The sequence below is a fragment of the Neofelis nebulosa genome, chromosome 5 (genome assembly GCF_028018385.1).
Source record: "Neofelis nebulosa isolate mNeoNeb1 chromosome 5, mNeoNeb1.pri, whole genome shotgun sequence".
Lineage (NCBI taxonomy): Eukaryota > Metazoa > Chordata > Mammalia > Carnivora > Felidae > Neofelis > Neofelis nebulosa.
Window position 1 is genome coordinate 60,945,140 of NC_080786.1, and position 20,996 is coordinate 60,966,135.

General features: G+C 39.4%; 1 protein-coding gene across 1 annotated transcript in view; it reads right to left on the reverse strand.

The window, feature by feature from the left end:
* The window catches only part of WDR49 (WD repeat domain 49), a 138,131-nt gene extending 128,412 nt beyond the window's left edge, over positions 1-9,719 (reverse strand). Inside the window, exon 1 of the mRNA XM_058730420.1 lies at positions 8,977-9,719. Coding sequence (XP_058586403.1) covers positions 8,977-9,138 — 162 coding nt within the window. The 5' untranslated portion in view covers positions 9,139-9,719. The remainder of the gene's footprint in view (positions 1-8,976) is intronic.
* Positions 9,720-20,996: the final 11,277 nt, after the last annotated feature.

The following is a 20,996-nucleotide window of genomic DNA, read 5'->3' on the forward strand; positions in this document are numbered from 1 at the left end:
ATTTCCTTATCTATTCATTTATTGACAAATATTTGGGCCATTTTAAATAGTCCATCTTACTGACAATATTAAAATGAATTACAATGAATATTCTTGTACATAGATTTTTTTTAATGCACATCATAATTCATTTAGGATAGCTTATAGAATTGGAATTGCTCATTCAAAAAGTACACATCGGATACATTTTACATTTGATATGTTCTGGAAAACGGCCTACCAAAAAAGCTTTGACAATTCAGTCTTAATAATAGTACCCATTTCCCTGATTCTTTGCCAACAATATATATTGGTAATCTTTGCCAAGCTGATGAATGAAAAAAGATGTCTTCTTTTTTTATTTGCATTTCAAATCAAATTCCTAATGAATTTGAATATCTTTTCACATGATTAGGAGCTATTTGTGTGGCATTTTGTCCTTGAATGCATAAAATATGTAGACATAGTTATGAAGAATAGAACTATATGTGATATGGGGATGTGCATTTATGGGAAGAAATGAATAAAAAATACACTGGAAAGATGCAACACAAGAGTAGTTAACTTGGGGCAGAGCAGTGGCTGAGGGTGGGCCGTGGTAAGAGGGCAATTTCATGTGTGACTCAACTTTTTACAATGAGAATAATGTTTTCCTCCTACCTTTGTTTTAATAATAAAGGGACTGTTAAATAGGAGTCATAAAAATGAATGAAATTGTATTTCACTGGCTATACTCTCGTTTTCTGTTTGCTTCTCTCCTTTCAACTTCCAGGAGATAACCTTGCTTCTTTGTTTATTGTATCCACTCCAGTTTCTCTACCTCCTTGAAAAATTTCCCTAAGATCTGTCTTAGACACTCTGCTCTCTTCTCCAGATATCTCCTCTGCATCCATAGTGCCCACCCTCTGGGATCTATTGATGTCGCACTGACTTCTCTCTGCCTGCCTGATCCTTCTACTTGGTTTTAAATAACAGCATTGTACTTAGGGCATATGCAATTAAAACAACAAAAAGAACATACAGAAAGCTACAAAAAGAGGTGAACAGAAACCTGGGAAGGTGATAACCCAGCCTTGATAGTGAGAGAAGACTTTCTTGAGAGAGAAGTACGTAAATATGAAGTATGAGTATGAGTTTGCTGGGAAATTGTGGGGGAGGGGGCAGGAATATTCCAAGCTGACACCAGCATTTGATAGGCCCTAAAATAGCAATACTGTTAAATCATTCAAATAACTAAAATATGACCAGCATGACTTAAATAAGTTGGGTAATGTTACAGTGCTGGATAATTTTGTGACTGATACGTTGGAACCATAAATCTAGACTACCTACCTGTGGGGAGGTGGAAAGGGATGGGATGAGGACATAAGGATTCCCCTGAAAGGAATAGATGTTACGTATTCTTTACCATCCCAGGGAAGGAATGTAGAAAAATAGGTCTGAGACTAGAGCGAAGGAAAATATTTTCTGGCCTCCAGGCTCTATTTTCTGAAGAAAAATATTTTCTTCAACCTCCGGGTAGGTTTACAGAAAGAGTAACCTCTTTGCCATATAAATGTAACCAGAAACGAGGAAATGGAACAAATTAGTAGGATACCATGAGAAGGGTCCAAAACAGCATTGCCCAATAGGACTGTCTGCAATGATAAAAACATTCTATAAACTTAATTATCCAATATGATAGCTATTAACCACTTGTGGCTACTGAGTACTTTAAATATGGCTGGTGCTTGTGAAGAACTGAACCTTTCATTTTATTAAATTCTTCTTTTTAAAATTTTCACCTTAATTTAAATAACCACCTGGGGCTCATGGCCACCATATTGGACAACGCAGGTCTGGAGCAATGTGGCAACCTGGCCTCAGAAGTGTTGAGAGAATTAGAGAAGAACATGTGCACACGTGGAAGGGGAAGGAGTAGAGGAAAACGGTGTCCCTGATAGTCCTCAGCAGAGAATGTCAGTGCCCAGAGAGTCCAGATTTAATGGGGGTCATATATCCATGAAATGGTGGTAAGACACGATGAGGGGGGAAAAGACCCTGAGGTGCTTGTGGAAGTGTGAAGCAGAGGCTTGGGAAAAAGTTGGAAATCACCAAGGGACAATCCAGAGACTTCCTGGGGTGGTAGATTGTGTTATCACTGAGTGTAATATACTTGGTAATGAATGACAAATGTGCAGTAATGGCACACATTATAGTTCTTTGGTTGCCTATTTTGTTTTTCTTTTTTAATTCTCAAGAAAATTGAAAAAGTAGGCCGTGCCCTTGGTCTACAGGTCTGGCTAAGTTGATGCACCACAAATGAATAGCAACAGGCACTGTACTGTCTCTCTCTCACCTTTATAACAAGTTTCTTGGTTGCCTTCTCTGCTCCAATCCTGGCCAAAGCTCAAGGTTAAAATATTTGTTCACCTAAAGCATTCTTCACCACCCTCTCTGACCCGGATCAATTTTTATAAGCACCTGCTCCAAAAGCACACAGAGAAATGGGAAAGGGTATGAAGCTGTTAGAACTCATCACAAAATTCGGCACAAAGTCAGCAGTGTTTAAGAAGGCCGATTTTTCACGTGTGTTGACAAACAACTTTACTTGCTTTTGTTTTGGTGATGACATTGTTTGCTAGCCTCAACTACGAATTCTAGCAAGTCAAACAAAACCTCCAAAGAATGTCAGTCATTTCCAATTGTACCAGCTGCAGTGGTGTTGGATTTGCTTTGTGTTATTATTACCTTAATGTTGGGTGAGCGGTAGGGGAGACCCCCCTGAGCTTCACTGATTTCCTGCTGCCACCAAAAATGGGTTTTTTGATTCCACGAAGAGAGTTGAGGTAAGAAATGCTCTGATCTACTGCCTTTGTTTAGCAGGTCATGAATTGACTGAGGCTGCTGAATGTACAACGTACTATATAACAGAGTTCTAGATTAAGCTTTACCTGTTTACCTTCTCATAAGCCTCCATTGAGATGCCTTTATTTTATTTATTTTTTTATTTTATTTTATGTTTATTTATTTTTGAGAGAGAGAGAGAGACAGAGAGACAGAGTGTGAGCAGGCGAGGGGCAGAGAGAGAGACACACACACACAGAATCCAAAACAGGCTCCAGGCTCTGAGCTGTCAGCACAGAGCCCAACGTGGGGCTCAAACCTATGAACCATGGGATCATGACCTGGGCTCAAGTCAGATGCTTAGCTGACTGAGCCACCTAGGCGCCCCATAAGATGTCTTTAGAAAGGAAAAAAAAAATAATAAAGTACTAAATTATTCTTATTTTTCCTTTTTTTCTTCCACCTTTTCTCTGCATTGATTTTATTATTGATTATTTGCTGATTGTACGTTAATCCCAAATTACGAGGGCTGAGCGCCTATGTGTTATTAACTTAACGTGGTTGTTTTGTTAACCAAGTCCTTATCCTATCGGATTCCTGTTCCTTACAACAACATCCCACAAGGTTGCCTTGTGGCCAGTGGGAGCCGTGCCATACAATGGGCTGGAAAGTTGACAATCTGTCCCTGGGTCCTGGTTCTGCCCCATGAGGTAATTCAATTAAACATTTTTGCGCTCCATTCTTCTTGTGTGTAAATGGGAAATAAAAATGTCTACCCTGCCTACATTCCAGGCTGGTGAGAGGATCAAATAACATGATGCCTATAGAAGTGCTTTATAAAATCTTATCATACTTGAAAGATATTAAATTTTTATTCATCATTTTCACCTCCACTGATTTCCAGGAAGAGTTTTAGTTCAGTTACAATGAAGGTACATAGGTGGTTAGACCATTAAAGCAAAGATAAAAGAACAGGGGTCATATAATGAAAATAGCAGATAGCTGTTCCAGAAAAATCTACATTAAGAGCGGTATTAATTGAACACTAAATTCAAGCCTGACAATTAAGGCAAAACACAAAACATCGTTAGGCACATGAACTCTCCTTAATCTATGAAAGGAAGCATGTTGGTTTATTAGGAGAGACAGAACTTTTTCTACCATCAAACTCTAAGGATTGGGGATGAGACTGTTTTCTGGGCACAACCTGTGTACATAACCTGTGTTCCAGCTGCCCTTGCAGTTGGGATGTGTCCGGGATCCATGAAAACCTTCCACGTGTGACCCTTCTTGCTCTCACTCCTGCTACTAGCTTGATGCGTGGCAATCACAAATGGTGAGAGATGGAAGGAGCCCGGGCACCTGAATCCTTACCTGGAGCTGCCCACCAATTAGAAATATCTACTTTCTAATTTGTATGAGCAAGAAATAAACCTCTAACGTGTATGAGCTATTATATATTTTACAGTGGGCACACGCTATGAAAATATAAATTGTCTAATGTGGAACTTTACTGGATAACATAATATAGAGTTTTTAACTATCAGTTTTACCTAAATTTTTTTTAATGATCTTCCTGAACTGTCTCCTATTTTGACAGAGATAAGCAAAATCTAATAGTTGTAAGGAAAGGGAATGAAACAAAGATGGGGGATTTTATTTGTGTTTAGGATAGTAATGCCTGGAGTGGAAAAGAAAGAAGCAAGAGACAAGAATTCTTCTGGAATATGAGATATGTCCAAAAAGGCCTGTCCATTTGGGGACCTTAATAGTGAAGATACAATGAGCAATGAAAAGGCTGAGAGAAGACTGGGGCCTTATGGAACAGGGAGAAATCTTGACGGATTAGAAAGAAGGACAAATAGGGGTGCCTGGGTGGCTCAGTCACTTAAGTGTTTGACTTCAGCTCAGGTCATGATCTCATGGTTCGTGAGTTCGAGCCCCCCGTTGGGATCTGTGCTGACGGCTCAGAGCCTGGAGCCTGCTTCAGATTCTGTGTCTCCCTCTCTCTCTGCCCCTCCCCTGTTCATGCTCTGTCTCTCAAAAATGAATAAATGTTAAAAAAAAAAAAAGACAAAGAAAAAAAAAAAAAAAAAAGGACAAATAAAGCAAAGGTAGGAAAGACCTAATCCGTCTTTCCATATTCCCTTAGAGTCTACACCGCCTGGTAGGATATCAGAGCCTTCAGCTTTGTCCTGTCGGAACAAGGAAGCATCATTCATAGGCTTAGCTGTAGAATCTGTCTATAGGCAGACTCTTGCGAATTTTATAAAGACGACTAGGAATAAGGGTAACAAATTCTGTGGATTTAATCGTTTTATTACATCTCAAGCACAATTTTCAGGAACTGTGGAATTGCCTTCGGAACTTCTCTGATGTTTTGAGACTAAGTTAGCACAAGTGTACTGTGCACATTCCATTTACCCCCGAGATAGGTTTGTTCTGAGAACCTCCCTGAACATCTCTGGGGATGTTAAAAATTCTACTAGGATTTTTGCTATGCTTTTCTCAATGTTTTATGCTTTGAGCATAAATAGCTCATCTTTTCCATGTGGTTTAGATTTCATTTCTAGCTATTTAAACGAAAAATTTAGCAGGGCTGGGGCAAATAGCGGCATGGAATAGACAGGATAGGGCCAGTCCCTCATTCTGGGCCAACAACCTTGGCCAGAACAGAAGTTCCAGGAGATGATATACAGACACAGCTGCTGTCAGAGGTAGGTAGGGACCCAACCCAGTGAGTCCAGCAGGGTGGGCAAACCATAGTCCAAGGCCAAACAGGCAGCAGGGCATCCAGGACCGAAGAACAGAAAGTCCTGGCGTGTAGAGGTCAACAATGTAGAATTCAAGGGAAGAAATACTCAGAAATTTACATAGCCAGACTCTGAAGAAACTCAATATATAACAGGTCTCAATGGGGCTTTTCCAAAATTCCATTTCCCTTGGACCATAATTTTCACTTACCTGCATTCCTCTAAAATCATCAAACCACAGCCATCTTTTTCTACATAATAGCTATAGCTTTTGAAGTATCTAAGCAAATGTAAAATATGGTGGACATCAAAATAATATGAATATCCAGAGACCATGTCATTTCTCTAAGCATTGCAAGTGCTACAGGGAAGTTTGAGTAACAACCATTTTACAATTCTTTGAAGAATACAAGTTTCATTCCATTCAGGTTGATATATGGCTTTTTGGACACCATCACTTGAAAGAAAATGAAATTTCTAGTACTTCTATCCAGGTAATTTCTTTGTTCTAAAGATGGGGATCGATTTAAAATAAAATACAATAAAATTAAAAAAAAATAAAGATGAGGATCAAGACATCAGTTAAAATCTTTTGAATGCTAATAAAATGTGAAATAAGAGGTGAAGAATGATGCCTTTGTGCACTTCTATGTGAATTTGTCTTTGCAACTCACCGCTTCCACTTCCTACAGCAACTAAAAGGAATGTAAAAGCATAGTTGTGTTATTCAAAGTTTAAATCCCTTTAGGAAATGTAGGAGTTAGAATCAGGAGAATGTTAGAGGCCATGTGATTCAGCGTCTACTCCCTGAATAATACCCATGTTAATTGAGCACTTACTCTGTGTCAAGCACTCTTCCAAGTATTTTTCAGATAACAGCTTATCTAATCTTCACCACAAATCTGTTGTCCCCCACGTTAGAAATAGAGGAAACCAAGGCCCAAAGGGTTAATTTGCACAAAGACATACTGTTAGAGGCAAAACTGGGATTTAAATTCAAGAAATCTGATAAAAGAGCTTGCGGTTAGTGACTCTGAGTCATTTATACCACTTTACAATACATGTAAGCATTACTTGCTTCATTCCTAAATGTTACTACTAAGATGTATACGGTGTGTATATTTCATTTGGAAATACACGTGAAACATTCAATATGCAATTCAAAGTCCCAACTCCCCATTTTTCAGTTAAGGATATGGACTTTATCTAATATCTGACAAATCTTCAGCCCCAAATAAGCAATCTGTGTACAAAAAAAAGAGGAGATGAAGAGATCTAGTGACAGAATCTTCGCATTTCCAAGAGCATGTCTTTAATGGTTGGACTACAAATCACTACCTTTAGAGTTCCATGTTGCAGGACACTTAGGGCAATTTGTCCTTTTACAGCAATCTACACCTGTGGCCTGTGGGCCTAACGTTCATGACAGATGGACCGAACTCCAGTAAAATTATCAAGTGTATCATCCTTCTCTCAGTATCCATGCTGTGTTTAGAAATCAGACTGTCTCAAGGGCCTAACTTTTAGTCCTGTTGCACATTTGCCATTGGATTATTCCATTCTGTGTCTGTTGAGTCTGTGAAAAATGGATAGACTTCATTTTCTCTGAAAAGTGTATATGCAAAGCTCAATTTTTTTTTTAAACTGTCATTAGATTTTCTATGTTCATGCAAGCTCCAATTGCAATCTCTTCTCTCTCAGTAATACCTGCTTTTCCAACTGGTAATTTCAAGATAAGTGATCCAATCTTTGAAACATTTAAAGTTAAAAAAAAAAAATCTTGAGACTGATTATCGTGTTTCATTGGCTTCACTCCAGGCTGATCAGTGGTTGAAGAGAACACCCACTCCCACCCTTCGGCAGCAGTTTCATGCTTGAACACATCAACTTCAGGATGTCGACTCTCCTAACAGACCCTAGAATTCAGATTCTTTTTGTCCTAGCAGAACAAACCACCATATTTCTGTTCATGGCGGAGTCAAAGCTGTCATGATCTGGAGTTACGTTTTTCTGAATGTTCTCAAGCTGTCAAAATGTTTGCTATGTCTATCAAAATATGCCAGATCCATTTGGGGCATTGGACATGAGCAACACTGAAATTTTTCAGGCAAATGGGGTTGGATGAATAGCAAATATATGACAATTAAAATGAGGAAAGTGTAGGGCAGAGCATGTCTTTCCTACTAAATATGATGGATTATATTATAAAGAAATGATTGATATAATTGGGACATTAATCTATCATTATAGGTAGAATCTAACTGGTTATGCAAAACAGGGTACAGCAGACTTTTCCAGTAGTTAGCAACTCTTTTGGGGGGAGAAAGCTGAAGATTAAAATTTATGCCAATTACAGGCTGATATAATTGTTACATTTCATCATGCTTTATTAATTTCAAGGTGGTATTCCAAAATATTGCATGTCTGTCTCAAATTAATGTGGATACTCCCAAGCACCCTCAGAGGATCTTCTGAAGTCCTGAGAACATATTTTAGCAAACATAATGAAGTAGAAAGGAGGAGGGCTCATGTCTACCGAAATTCCACAGCACGAAAGAGCACTTCTTTGCACTCACATGAGAAAAAAAAAATCATTTTGACGTATGTGGGTTACAATGCACAGCTGCAGAATTCCAAATTAATTAGCTAAGATAGAGAGAAGGAACTTATTTATTTATAGTTAAAATTCCTAAGGTCTATTTCATATGTAGAATTAAAATGAAAACTTTACATTTTGTTTCGATTGGCATTGTTCCAATAATTACCAAAAAAGTGGGAGACTGTTGCTCACATAGATCCTGGGACAATTAAGTGCCCGCCCCCCCCCCCCAAAATGGAGTCACTTGGAGTGAAGCAGGGGAGAATGTTTACAAACTGCTTATTTGCATTTCCAGACTTCCTAAGGACAGTTGTGCTGGGAGTCACCTTGGTCCCCACTCACAACCATAACCTTTAGGTTTCCAAAACTATGGTGATCTCTAAGAAAAATTTTGTCCAAGAATTAATCCTTCCTTGATGGCAAGGATATTCAACAGCGGCAATTTTGAACTAAATCATATTTTTTGGCCCACAGAACTGAGGACTAACGTTACTCTGGCGTGAAATCCAAGCCTGATCAGTTCTTTTCAATTCCCTGTTTGTTTTTAATGTTTATTTACTTTTGAGAGAGAGAGACAGTGTGAGCAGGGGAGGGGCAGAGAGAAAGGGAGACACAGAATCCAAAGCAGGCTCCAGGCTGTCAGCACAGAGCCAGAAGAGGGGCTCCAACTCATGAACCACTAGATCTGAGCCCAAGTCAGACACTTAACCATCAAATGTCTTAACCATTAAATACATAAACAATTTTAAGGGAAAAATCTGTTTCATCCTAGTCTTCATGAACAATTTAAACCCTCCAGTAATTAAGATTAAGGCTTACCTCAAAAGCACTCTGTATTTTGAGAAAGTCGCCCACACAGAGCTGGTTTTCAAGCAGGGCAGGGTGGTGGTCTTCATCTGTGGCCACACTTCCTGTTCCCCTGGGGCTCTTTGACCCCAGCTGTGGCCCCTTGTTCAACTCAAGTGCATTCTGGTAACTCATAATGGCTTCACCTCTTTTCAGCTGACTTCAACTCTTTCTATACTTTTTTTTTTTTTTTTCAATTCAACAGGTGCCTTTGAAAACAAACCCAATTTAGCAACAGAATTCCAAAATGAAAGCACATTTCAAGACAGACAATTAGGAGACAAAATGTTCAAGCCAAAATGTTCAAGGTAGGGAGTAAAAGCCCTCAACCCCCACATGTCTTTAATTCCACAGTTTACTTTCAAAATCTACAATCGAATCCTTTTAAAACACCCCTCCTTATATTCTGTTTAATCTGGCTTGATTAAAAATGGATAAAGCTTCCCCCCCATGTTTATACCAACCAATACAGAACGCAGCTTGTAAATCTCCTTTGAAACGCATTAAAAAAAGCAATTTCTCAGAACTTCTTTGGCTAACCTTGCTTCCGTTAGCATGTCAGGGGTTTAAACTCCATTTTCTTGTGTGACTTGCCCCTGCAAGACTTCTGTCCCAACGGAGGCCTTGCCTCCGAAGGCCACTTTATCAGCGATGTGCAATTCTTTGTTTCATCTGCTCCTGCTTGCCTTTGTGTGTTTCCTGGCAACCAAAGTGAAGCCAACTACAACTTTACCTAACCCTCCCCGCTCCCCACCCCCTCCCACACAACTAATTACTGACCTCAAGGTTTCAATGCGTGATGTAAATGTTTGTTTTTTTTTTTTTAAAGGACAATTCAGCTACCTCCTTTTCTATTTTATTTTTTTTAATTTTTTTTTTAACGTTTTATTTATTTTTGAGACAGGGAGAGACAGAGCATGAACAGGGGAGGGTCAGAGAGAGGGAGACGCAGAATCCCAAAACAGGCTCCAGGCTCCGAGCTGCCAGCACAGAGTCCGATGCAGGGCTGGAACTCACGGACCGCGAGATCGTGACTTGAGCCGAAGTCGGCTGCTTAACCGACTGAGCCACCCAGGCGGCCCTTATTTTATTTTTTTAATGTTTATTCATTTTTGAGAAAGAGAGACAGAGCATGAGTGGGGAAGGGGCAGAGAGAGAGGGAACCAAGGAATCCAAAGCAGGCTCCAGGCTCTGAGCTGTCAGTACAGAGCCCAGCATGGGGCTCAAACCCGCAGACTTTGAGATCATGACCTGAGCTGAAGTCAGAAGCTTAACCGACTGAGCCACCCAGGCACGGCTCATCTCCCTCCTTTGTAATTAAACTTCATTGCTCTATTATTTACAAGCAAGTTTTATAAATATATATTTCTGTGAAGCATGTTATATATTATGAAATAATAAGATTAGCCAAAGAAAAGAGAATGACATTCTGGAATTTTATGTTTTCCATATAGGAAACCTTTTATTCTTAATTAATAAGAATCCATTCCTATCTTCTCTTTGTCTTAGTTTTATGTATCTAAAATGGGGATGTTCATCAATTCATTGAACAGAAGGGGGGAAACCACAGCATCACATGATAAGCTTTGTAATAAAACCACTTACAGTATCATCACTGGTTCAGCTACCATTAAAGAAAGGGGAAAAAAAGAAGTATTTTTGAGTATTTTGAGTATTTACCATATGCTAGGCACTACACATATGCATTTACTACATATGCATTCTTTTGCTTGCTTAGCTTTACAACAACCCTGCAAAGCAGACAAGATAGACAAAATCACTCTCCCCACTTTACAGGTGAAGAGAAAAAGAAAATGCCAAAAGCCACAAGAGATAATAAGGTATGAAATACGGGGGATGGCTCCCAGGCTTCAGAGACTGTGCCGTAGATGGATGTCCTCTCTGCACCTTTCGTTCACCTTTGCAAAACTGAAAAGTCGTCACTCGGTATTTTCTCAGGTCTCTTCCAGCTCTATCTATGAGCTGGTGTTCACAAGGCTATGGTGATACACAGTACATTCCGAAGAACACAGAGAAGGAAGCGTCCTAAAGGCATTCCTACACCAGTTTTAGAGGGGGAAAATATCATTCATGCATCCATTTAATTCATCTAGCTCTCTGTCCACTGTTCATTCCAAAGACCATTTATTAAGAACCTACTGTATGTCGTGTCCTGAATTGGATCTGGTCCCTGCACCTGAGGGAGTTTTATAGGCTTGTAGGAGCAATTACCTGGCTAGTTCATCTTTCATGCCAATCCCAACCTCTTGCTGTTTCTGGTGCTGTGTTGAGAAAGATTCTGAAGTCATATCTAGGCTCAGAGGAAAGGAGTGGCATTATAGATTACAGATGTGTATCAAGGGCACAGAAGGGCAAAGGGGGGGCGTGTTTACCCCAGGTTGGCCTTTCCTGATTTAGACCTTCACGTAAGCTAGGAAAATGTTTTTAAGCCCTAATATTATAAATTCCCCTAAGCTGTCTCAATAGGAACAAAATAGTTCTTTTTGCTATCCTAATTAGAAAACTAATAATAGTTTGGATCAGCTGGATCAGTCTCATACATGTTTGTAAAATATTTTATAGTGATGTTCTGGAGAGTTGGGCTTTATCCAGGAAGAGTCACTAATGAGGGAAGGCTGAGGAAACAGAAAAACCATTCTCTGAAGCTGCACCGGGAGAGGTAGGTACCCCACTGGCTAACAATGCAAAATTCTCTAATTATTCTTAGACAAACTGCCTGGCCTACTTAGCTGCCATCAAGATGCAGCTCTAAACGTTTTCATTAGTCAAAACAGGAAAGTATAACGAGCAGCTAATAAATTACCGCAGAAGTTAATCAATCGACACCGTTTGGTTAGGTAAAATTACGGCGTGGGAAATAATTCTTGATCGTCAAGGCTTAAATGGCTTTAACCTTCTTTGTAACTGTGTGGTTAATTTTCAGGTTAAACTTCCACAGCACTGTAAAATCCATAACTAGCCCCTTGACTCCGCTGAAATTTACCTTCTTGCTTGCCGGGAATCAATTATGATTGTGTGAAAACCTGCCCCAGGCCCCCTCCAATACCAGGCTCTGTGGGTGAACGCGCAGTGATGAAGACAGTCTGTGCTCTCAAGGAGTGGACGTTTGAGTCAGGAGAGAAGGCTGGTGAGCTAGGGGACACCTGCTCCCCTTCCCTGTAGGGACCCGCCAACACTCGCCAGCCCCGTGGAGCGCTCACACGTGAAAGGGTAGAGCAAACGGAAGCGTCCACTGGCCTGTGCTTCCTTTGGAACCTTGGGACTGAATCATTCTCCCCACTGAACACGCTTTCCTAAGTGTGCTTACATGACTCCCCCGGTCCAGCCCGTAATTTATACCCACCAGTGTACATGTGGGCCTCGCCTTTCCTCCAATCCCCCTTCCTTAGTTTGCCCTCCCCTCACACTGAAGCCTATCCTTACCGACATTCTTCATCTTTGCCTAGAATTCTCCCTGCACCTCCTCATTTTGACAGAAACCAGCTTTCCCTTACCAACCCTGTTTTCCACCAGACTATCCCACGTGAAGGCTGTCCCAGTCCCCGTTGCACGGGAACAGCAGAAGGGTGTCTTCTCCTGGTATCCTTGTTTCTTGAACCCATGCCTTCCCAACATGGCCCAGCGGCCAAACACCCCACAGCTCAGTTTAAATACAACCTCCTGCCAGAGCCTGAGGGAAAGCACTAGGCTTGCCTTCTGCAACTTTTAAGTCCTCAATAAATATTAGCTTCTTTCCTTCCTTGTTCCTGATCCTCCCCGTTTGAATTAATTACTCCTTCCACTCTGCAACCACAGCATTTTGTTTATACTTTAAGCACAGCACTTTTTCTTTCTGCCTTGCAGTATAATTAGTTGCCTGTGTATCTCTGTCTCCTACTACATTAACTCTCTAAGAACAAGGATGATACCACGCTAATGCTCAAGACTTACATTGCCAACACAGAGCTTCGCATAAGCCACACAGCAGTACAGCAATGTGTGCTCATTTGTAAAATGGGATGGACAGAAAGTGAACTTCACCCATAGCTCTGAGATGTCAGGGAAGGATCCTGGGACTGGGTGACACTGAATCAGAAACAGAAGCAAAATTCCATGAAAAATAAAATGAGTGAGGGAAACAAAAGATTGAATCTTCAAAGCACTTAGAATAAACCAGGTAAGTGCTTTTGCAACAAAGCATTTTTTATACATACAGTTTCTGTGTAAGATGGAAATGTGTCGCAACCCTATTCCATCCCAGACACTGCTCTAGGTGCCAGAAAAGCAACGATGAATGAGACACACGCACCGTTGCTCAGAGACACAAATAATAGTAAAAGGTTGGTTTTAAATTAATCCTATCTTTGGAGAAAGCAGGTCTTCAGCGAACTCTTAGGCAATATAATGTTTGCCTCTTGATCTGCTGAACAATGTCCATAGTAACAAAACCGTATTTTCATAATAGCATTTCTCAGACTGTTCAAGTATTTAAACACTGAGAAGTCACACAATAATGATATCCTAAAAGAACTAAATATATAATTTTGCAATAAATTGCATGTTATAAATTTATAATTTGGCAGTGGCAGCCAAATTAAAAAATATGTGGAAGTGAAAGGTAAAATTAAGAACATTCTAATTATTGACAAGTCTTTCTACCACTTGAAAAGGTGCATTCTACCACTGTGCTTTTCTTGTGTCAGTAGACACATAGGATCCACTGAAAGGGATATTGAAAATCACTGCTTAAAAATATTCTCAGGTTCAATGTTTTTATGCAAATTTGAATGGGTGTTTCCAACAGCTAATCACTTTTGAGCACCTCTTTGGTTTAACAAACCCTTCTCCTTGAAATGCGTCCATGCCCAAAGTACATGTGGGCTGGCTGTCTGCACAGCTTTCACTGGGGAGCCACTTTCTGGGCAATTACTCTGAACTAGGTTACCAAATTCCTTTATGTTACCTCTCTCAAAGGACACTGCATTTTATTCTACAAGGAGCTTTAGAACAGTTTATCAAAGTCACCTTGATATCGAACACTTGCATCCATGTATAGAACCACTAACACATAGTCATAAAATCATTGCCATGAAAGGAGTGACTGGAAATCCAGTAAACATTTATTGATTTTCTCTTTGAAGAAAGACAGAAAGCAAGTAGGTTGAAAATGAAAAATTATTGAGTCCCAACGACTGTTAGGCACTTTCACAAATGTTATTTTATTTAAGCCTCATTATACGCCTGCAAGATACTTAATATTTTCCTTTTTTTTTTCTTAATGATGGAACTGAACAAGATTAAGTATCTTGCCCAACCTTACACAACTTATAAATTGCATAATGTAATAATACCATGATATGGTCTCTGCTAACACTTCACATCGATTATTTCATTTAATTCACTTTGATATCCTTTGATATGGGCACTATTATGGTCATCATCTTATAGATGGATAAGCTGAGACTTAGATGGATTAAATAACTTACCTAAGATCACCCAGCAAAGAAGTAGAGAAGTTGGAATTGAAAACCTAGATCCTTTTATGTATTCCATAGTATAAAGCCATGTGCAGAGAAATCTGTTAAACACCAGGGTGATTTCAAATCCAGTTTGAAAGCTGAGAGGTATAAGAAGGGAGGAGATGGAAAGCATATACTAGGTAATGAAGTCAAAGGAGTTTAGAATTTGGAGTCAGAATACCAGGGTCACGTCTTGGTTCTCTCACTTTCAGACCCTATGATCTTGAGCAAACTGAGTAATAACTCAAAATAAAGATAGCAATATTGTTTATCTCAGAATTGTTTTAAGGTTAAAATGAGATAATATGGTCAAAGCTATATATAAATCATAAATTCTGCACATGAATTAGCATTAATATCGGTACATAGTCAGAGGAAGGCAAAGTCCCTGCAAATTCAGGGAGACCAGGTAGGAGGGATTGGAATATTGTAACTGGAAGACAGAATGAAGGAAAATTATCCACAGTATGGTATTTTGTATTGAAGCTGACATTCTATAATCATTTTCATTGCTTCTAGGAAGTTCTTACATCTAAATTAATCCCAGAGAGAACGATGGCATACCAATTTTTTCGAGATTAGTTATTAAATGTAATTATTGTGTGTGTGGTGGGGGGGTTGGTTATCACTTTGAAAAACATTTTCTGCCTTAGGATTGCTAATGGCAACTATCAAAGTTTTCTCTAAGAAGACTTCGTCTATCTGGCACTGTCTGAATCTATTTTTAATAATAACAGAAATAACTTTTTCCCATAACCAAAGCAGTATAACAACTGTCTGTCATAACGTGACCTTCTTAGACTATTTGAATGCCTGAATCCCCAGCATTAGATGTTTTATTTATAAAGCATTAAAAACTTTATTCTAGAAGCAAAGTGCATTTTAATTCAATCTGAATGCCCTGAGTGGTTCAGCGTCAGGCAAGATACTATATATACATATACATGTACATGTACGTGTACGTGTACATATACATATACATACACATATACAACAGAGACAGAAACAGAGATTGAGAGAGGAGACATGTAAGAGTGTAAGACTGCGACCTTCTCCTTAAGTTACCTCAAGGGAGGACCATGGGCAGCCACAGTGCTTTGGGTGGGCACTGATCACTAACTGGGGTGGCAGAGGCAAAATGTGGAGATAAAAGTACCTCCAAAAGGGATAAAATACTATGGGACAAGAGATCCAAGGTCAGAGTCAGGAAAGCTGGATTTTCATGCAGTCCTCACCATATCCATGTAACTCTGGACATATATTTTCTTTGGGCTTCAGTTTCTACAGTCATAAGTGGAGATAATTCCTACATGACCACTTCAAACACCTGCTTTGACATTCAAATGAGGTATGAAAATACAAGACAGCTTATGTTACCATGCTTATTATGTATATTATGTATAAACTAATGTAAAATGTAAATATAATCATTATAATAATATATTTATTAGGTACCTAGCACAGCTAGCTAGCTTGGCACATAGTAAGCATCAAATAAATATTTATTGAATGAATGTGTTCTTTAAATGTTTATTTAATTTTGAGAGAGAGAGAGAGAGAGAGAGCATGCAAGCAGGGGAAGGGCAGAGGGGGGGTGGGCAGAGAGGATCCAAAGTGGGCTCCACGCTGTCAGCAGAGAGCCCAATGTGGGGCTTGAACTCATGAACCATGAGATCGTGACCTGAGCCACAGTCAGATGCTTAACTGAATGAGCCACCCCAGTGCCCCAAATGAATGTTTAATAAATAAAAAGGAGCTCAAAGAAAAAGGAATGGTCATATAATATATATATTATTTTATGTATATCATAATATATATCATATATTTCATATTATGAATCATATATTCATAATGTATATTATATATTTCATATATTCTTTTTTCCTGTGCCAATCTTCCACTGATCACACACACAAAGAAACAAAAAAATCCATACTACTATGAAAAATGCTGCCATTTTACCTTTGTTTACTCTAAGAAATTCTGTCTAGGAAAGCAAAGGGGAAAAAGGCAATAAAAAGGAATTCAAAACTTATAGCAAAGTTCTGAGACAAACTGTACTTTAAAAGATTGAAAGCTGTGAGCCTTAGAGAGAACGCTGCCTCAATAAATATTTCCCACAGAACACAGTGCTCCCAAACATGGTGCTCTGATGAAGAGCCCTAAGGACCAAGGGGCTCTATTTCTCTGCGGCAGGAGCAGCGATCGTCAAATTAATACCGGAAGGACACTCCTAAATCAAGCTGTTCCAAGTGTGCTCACAGAGAAGTCATCTTACAAAATGCAGATGGAGTTTTGCAATCATTGCCTAGACCAAATACTGTCAGAGAAAATGGATCTTAATTTACTCAACATATTTTGATGTTGTAATTTTCAAGATTCATTTTTGCCAATGTCTGAAAAACATGAGGTCCTTTAAAGACAAGCTTTACAAATATACTCTTGAATGAGGCAGGGAGTTACACATGTGTTGAGCAGATGATGGGAGTGCTGATTATGTGTGTTCATGGTCACCTCAGGCGTGAGTGTGTGTGTGTGTGTGTGTGTGTGTGCATGTGGTGTGGTGGAGGCCACTTAGCTCAGGGAAGAGTTCATGCCCCCTTTTGGGAAAGTACAAAGATGGTAATGGTCTGGCAGATAAATGTACCAAGCAGGATGCTACATTTAGAGAAGTGAGTCAGGTCTCAACTAAGAGAAAAAAAATGATGTAAATTTATGACAATAACCAGCTGCATGAACTTGGGGAAGTTACTCAACTTCTCTGGTTTCAGAATCTTCATGAGTAGAATTAAAAGACTAAATCACATGATCTGTAAAACTCCCCTCCAGTACTTAGTTTTAAAAAGGGGGAGAGGGGGAAGTATAAGAATGCTCTATAGGGGCCTCCCCCCCCAAAAAAAAAAGATGCTATGTTCTAGGTGGTATTACTGCATTCATACTGGCAGTAAGTACTTTTTTTTTTTTTTTAACCGATGCTGAACCCTGAACTACCAGGAACTCTTGTTACATTGCCAGTGGAGATTTTAACACTTAATGGCAAGTGGATTCTTTGAAAAGAATACAATTGAAATGTAGTTCTTTTTTCGCTTAGTCGTTCCTTTTCATACATTTATACTATGTGCCAAGCATAGCCTTTAGCACTGGTGATATAAAGTGACAAAGCCAAACTGGTCCTGTCTCTAGTAGGGTGAGATAAATAAGTACAGGTTTATCCTACAGTGCTATACTCAATAATAATGATCTTCTATAACAGCTATCAACACACACATACATAGATATTATTGCACTATTCTTATAGTTAATGTAGTTTTGAAATGTTTTCAAGCTAAAAGTTAACAGTGAAAATTTCAGAATTTGAGCTCAAGCAGGTGAAGCACCACTGATGTCCTGCTGAGTTTATGAGGACAAGCCTCCCTCATGGAAGCCACTGGCTCTGGGGTCAGTTCAGCTTTTATATCCAGGAGTCACACAGCACCCCTCCTCGCCACCCAGGTACACATGACAGTGCCCATTCTCCAGTGGAGCCTGCATCTCATAATATTGCTTGTTTCTCATAGTATTGGCTATTGAGTATAAACATTTGCAACAGCGAAGCATAGGTGATTGAACAGTTTCCTCGGTTGGATTCTCCTTGTAATTCCTGGAAATAATGTGGAGAGAGCAAGTTTACAGAAGGTCAGATACCAAGGCATCTCTGAGGCTCAGAAAGGCTACTAAAGGACCCATTAACATTTTTCTCCTAGCTATCTTGCCAGCAATTTGGGTTTCCTATCCAACATCCCCTTCTGGCGTCTGCCTTGCTAGTAGAACCCCGTTCCATACACAACATTGTGGCCAACACCAGGAAAGACAGCTTGCCTTCTCAGATTCCCTTCCAGGCAGAAATGGCCATGTGACATAATAACACAGTCTGGACAATGAAACCATACGTGGAAGCCTGTTGGGACCTTGGAAAGTCTTTTGCTTTAAATAAAACAGGAAAGGTACTCCCTCTTCTCTTCATCCTGCCCTGTATGCTGACAGGATGACTGGAATAGCAGAGGGAAAAAACAACAAAAATGTCAGAAAATTAATACTTAAGCCCCTTAACCAACATCAGCAACTGTTTTTTTTTTTTTTCAAGATTTCCTATGTTAAAAAAAAAAACAACTATTTATTTAAACATTACTTAGAGTTTTGTTACCTATAACCTAATAACCTATAACAGATATAAACAACGAGGAAGGTAACATTTGTCTTGTTGGAAATACTAGTGCATGTGCAAGGTTAAAAGGTTAAAGTGTGCTTTTGGAATTGTTGGACGTAGGTTTTTGAGAACCAGCTAAGTGACATGTCTGATCAAGAACAGGCCATAAATGCTGGAGTGTGTTTCCTTAGGTGTGAAATCATTTCCCCAGATTTCTCTGCCTTTTTTGTATTTTGAACACAAAGACAGCAAAGGAATAGGTAAAGGTTATTTCTTTTTTTTTTTTTTTTCCTTTTACCTGGGAACAGAGAAGTATCTTTTTTTTTTTTTTTCTTCTTCTTTTTCCTCTTAGGAAAGAAAAAGTGGAAAACAAATCTAGCTATTTTCAATTAACTAGTTATAGATAGAATTTTAGGGATCGTTCTTTTCTAAATTACAAGAAAAAGCTGATTAGCCAGGGGAGCTTTCTAGCTGGTAGCTGTGCAGACCAACAGAAAGAAGAGGAATGCCTAATTACACTGTCTCCTTCCTTTTTCTCCCCTTTCCTTCATTTTAGTGGTAAATCATCAGCAAAGAAAGTCGGGGGGGGGCACATATTGGGGGAAATAGGGAAAATAAGAGAATAAATCTAGTGTTTTAGCATTAGGAAAATAAATATGAGTGCTTAGTAATCAGTACTCCACGAATACAGCTACCCATGAGGCAATGTAGATCAGGCTATTTTGGTTATAAAAAACAAGCTCACTTAGGTAGCCAAGTGATGGGGATTTGTTATATAGAGGAAGGATGGGGAGAGAGAGAGAGAGCCAGAGAAAGAGAGACATATTAGGCACTCAGAAGTAAGGAATTACAGCACTGCCAAGTTTGATGAAGATCATTCAGGGACCAAACAAGGGCTGGGAATTGGATTATTTTATCTCAATAGCAATCGATTGAATGTTCACCTAAATGTCACTTGAGCAACTCAACGGCTGTTTCTTTTTGTATTTCTACATTCTTTCACTACAAACTGACAACTTACCCTCTGGTCAACTTGCTTCACCTCACCTTTACCCATGGTTTCTGCTTCCTCCTGACGTTGGCTCATGTGTGTTCCTTTTGCTTTATCGCCTTGCTGTATACCTTTGGCTTAATCTCCCACTGTTCCAATCAGTACAGCTAGGAAGAGTGACAGAAATAGCCAAGATCCTTTCCCTTCAGCAAAGACCATGGTGGGGCAGTTTCCTTCAGAAGAGGCATCTGGAGGAAACCAAGGTCCCTCATCTAGCACTTGTGAGTACCACCGGAAAAAGAGGATAAAAAAGATGTTAGCGAGTAGACTGGTATGCAGAGAATAACTTCCTATTTATACTTGCAAAACCAGACACCGTAGGATAATTACAGAGTACAATGAGGTATTAAATAAGTTTGTGAATAGCCGATTTGATTTAGAAAGATGACTGCTATTTCCCTGCAGTGGTAGCAAATGACTGGGTTTATTTTCTCAAAGACCTTAGTATACATGCTTGAAAAAGCTTAGCACTTTTGCTTGGAATATAAATGTCAAACTGTCAAAATCATAACAACTCTCAAACAATTTTTGGAAAAAGCTTAATAGGAAAGGGAAATGCATAAACATCATAAAAGGGTCAGATACAAATGCCGATCAAGAAAGTCGGAGAAGCAGAGCGGTATTCAGCTGTTTTCACCACCACAGAAATCTTAATTCCGTTTAGAATTCAATCTGTGTAATTTCTTCTTTTTCAAATTTCCTTTGGAATTATGTCCTACTGCTAATTTGTAGCTTTCCAGGCAATGTGCCCAGGTGAAGGGACACCTTTTCTGAAGCACTGTTTGCTTTCTTATTTTTGCATCTTTACAAAACAATAACAAGTCTCTTAATTCATGCTGAGTAAAAGATTTTGGAACATTTATAAGGTAATGTTTGGATTCCTCCTATAGGATATTTTCCCTGTAGTCCTATTTATTTTCCCCTATGGACTTCCTCCCTCCTTGCAGAGTGACCTTGAGTAGATCAGGGATTGCCTAGCTAATTGATCAAACATTATTTTGGGTGCTTTTGTGTGAGTATTTTTGATGAGATTAACATTTATTTAAAAAAAAATTTTTTTTCAACATTTTTTTATTTATTTTTGGGACAGAGAGAGACAGAGCATGAACGGGGGAGGGGCAGAGAGAGAGGGAGACACAGAATCGGAAACAGGCTCCAGGCTCCGAGCCATCAGCCCAGAGCCCGACGCTCGGGGGGCTCGAACTCACGGACCGCGAGATCGTGACCTGGCTGAAGT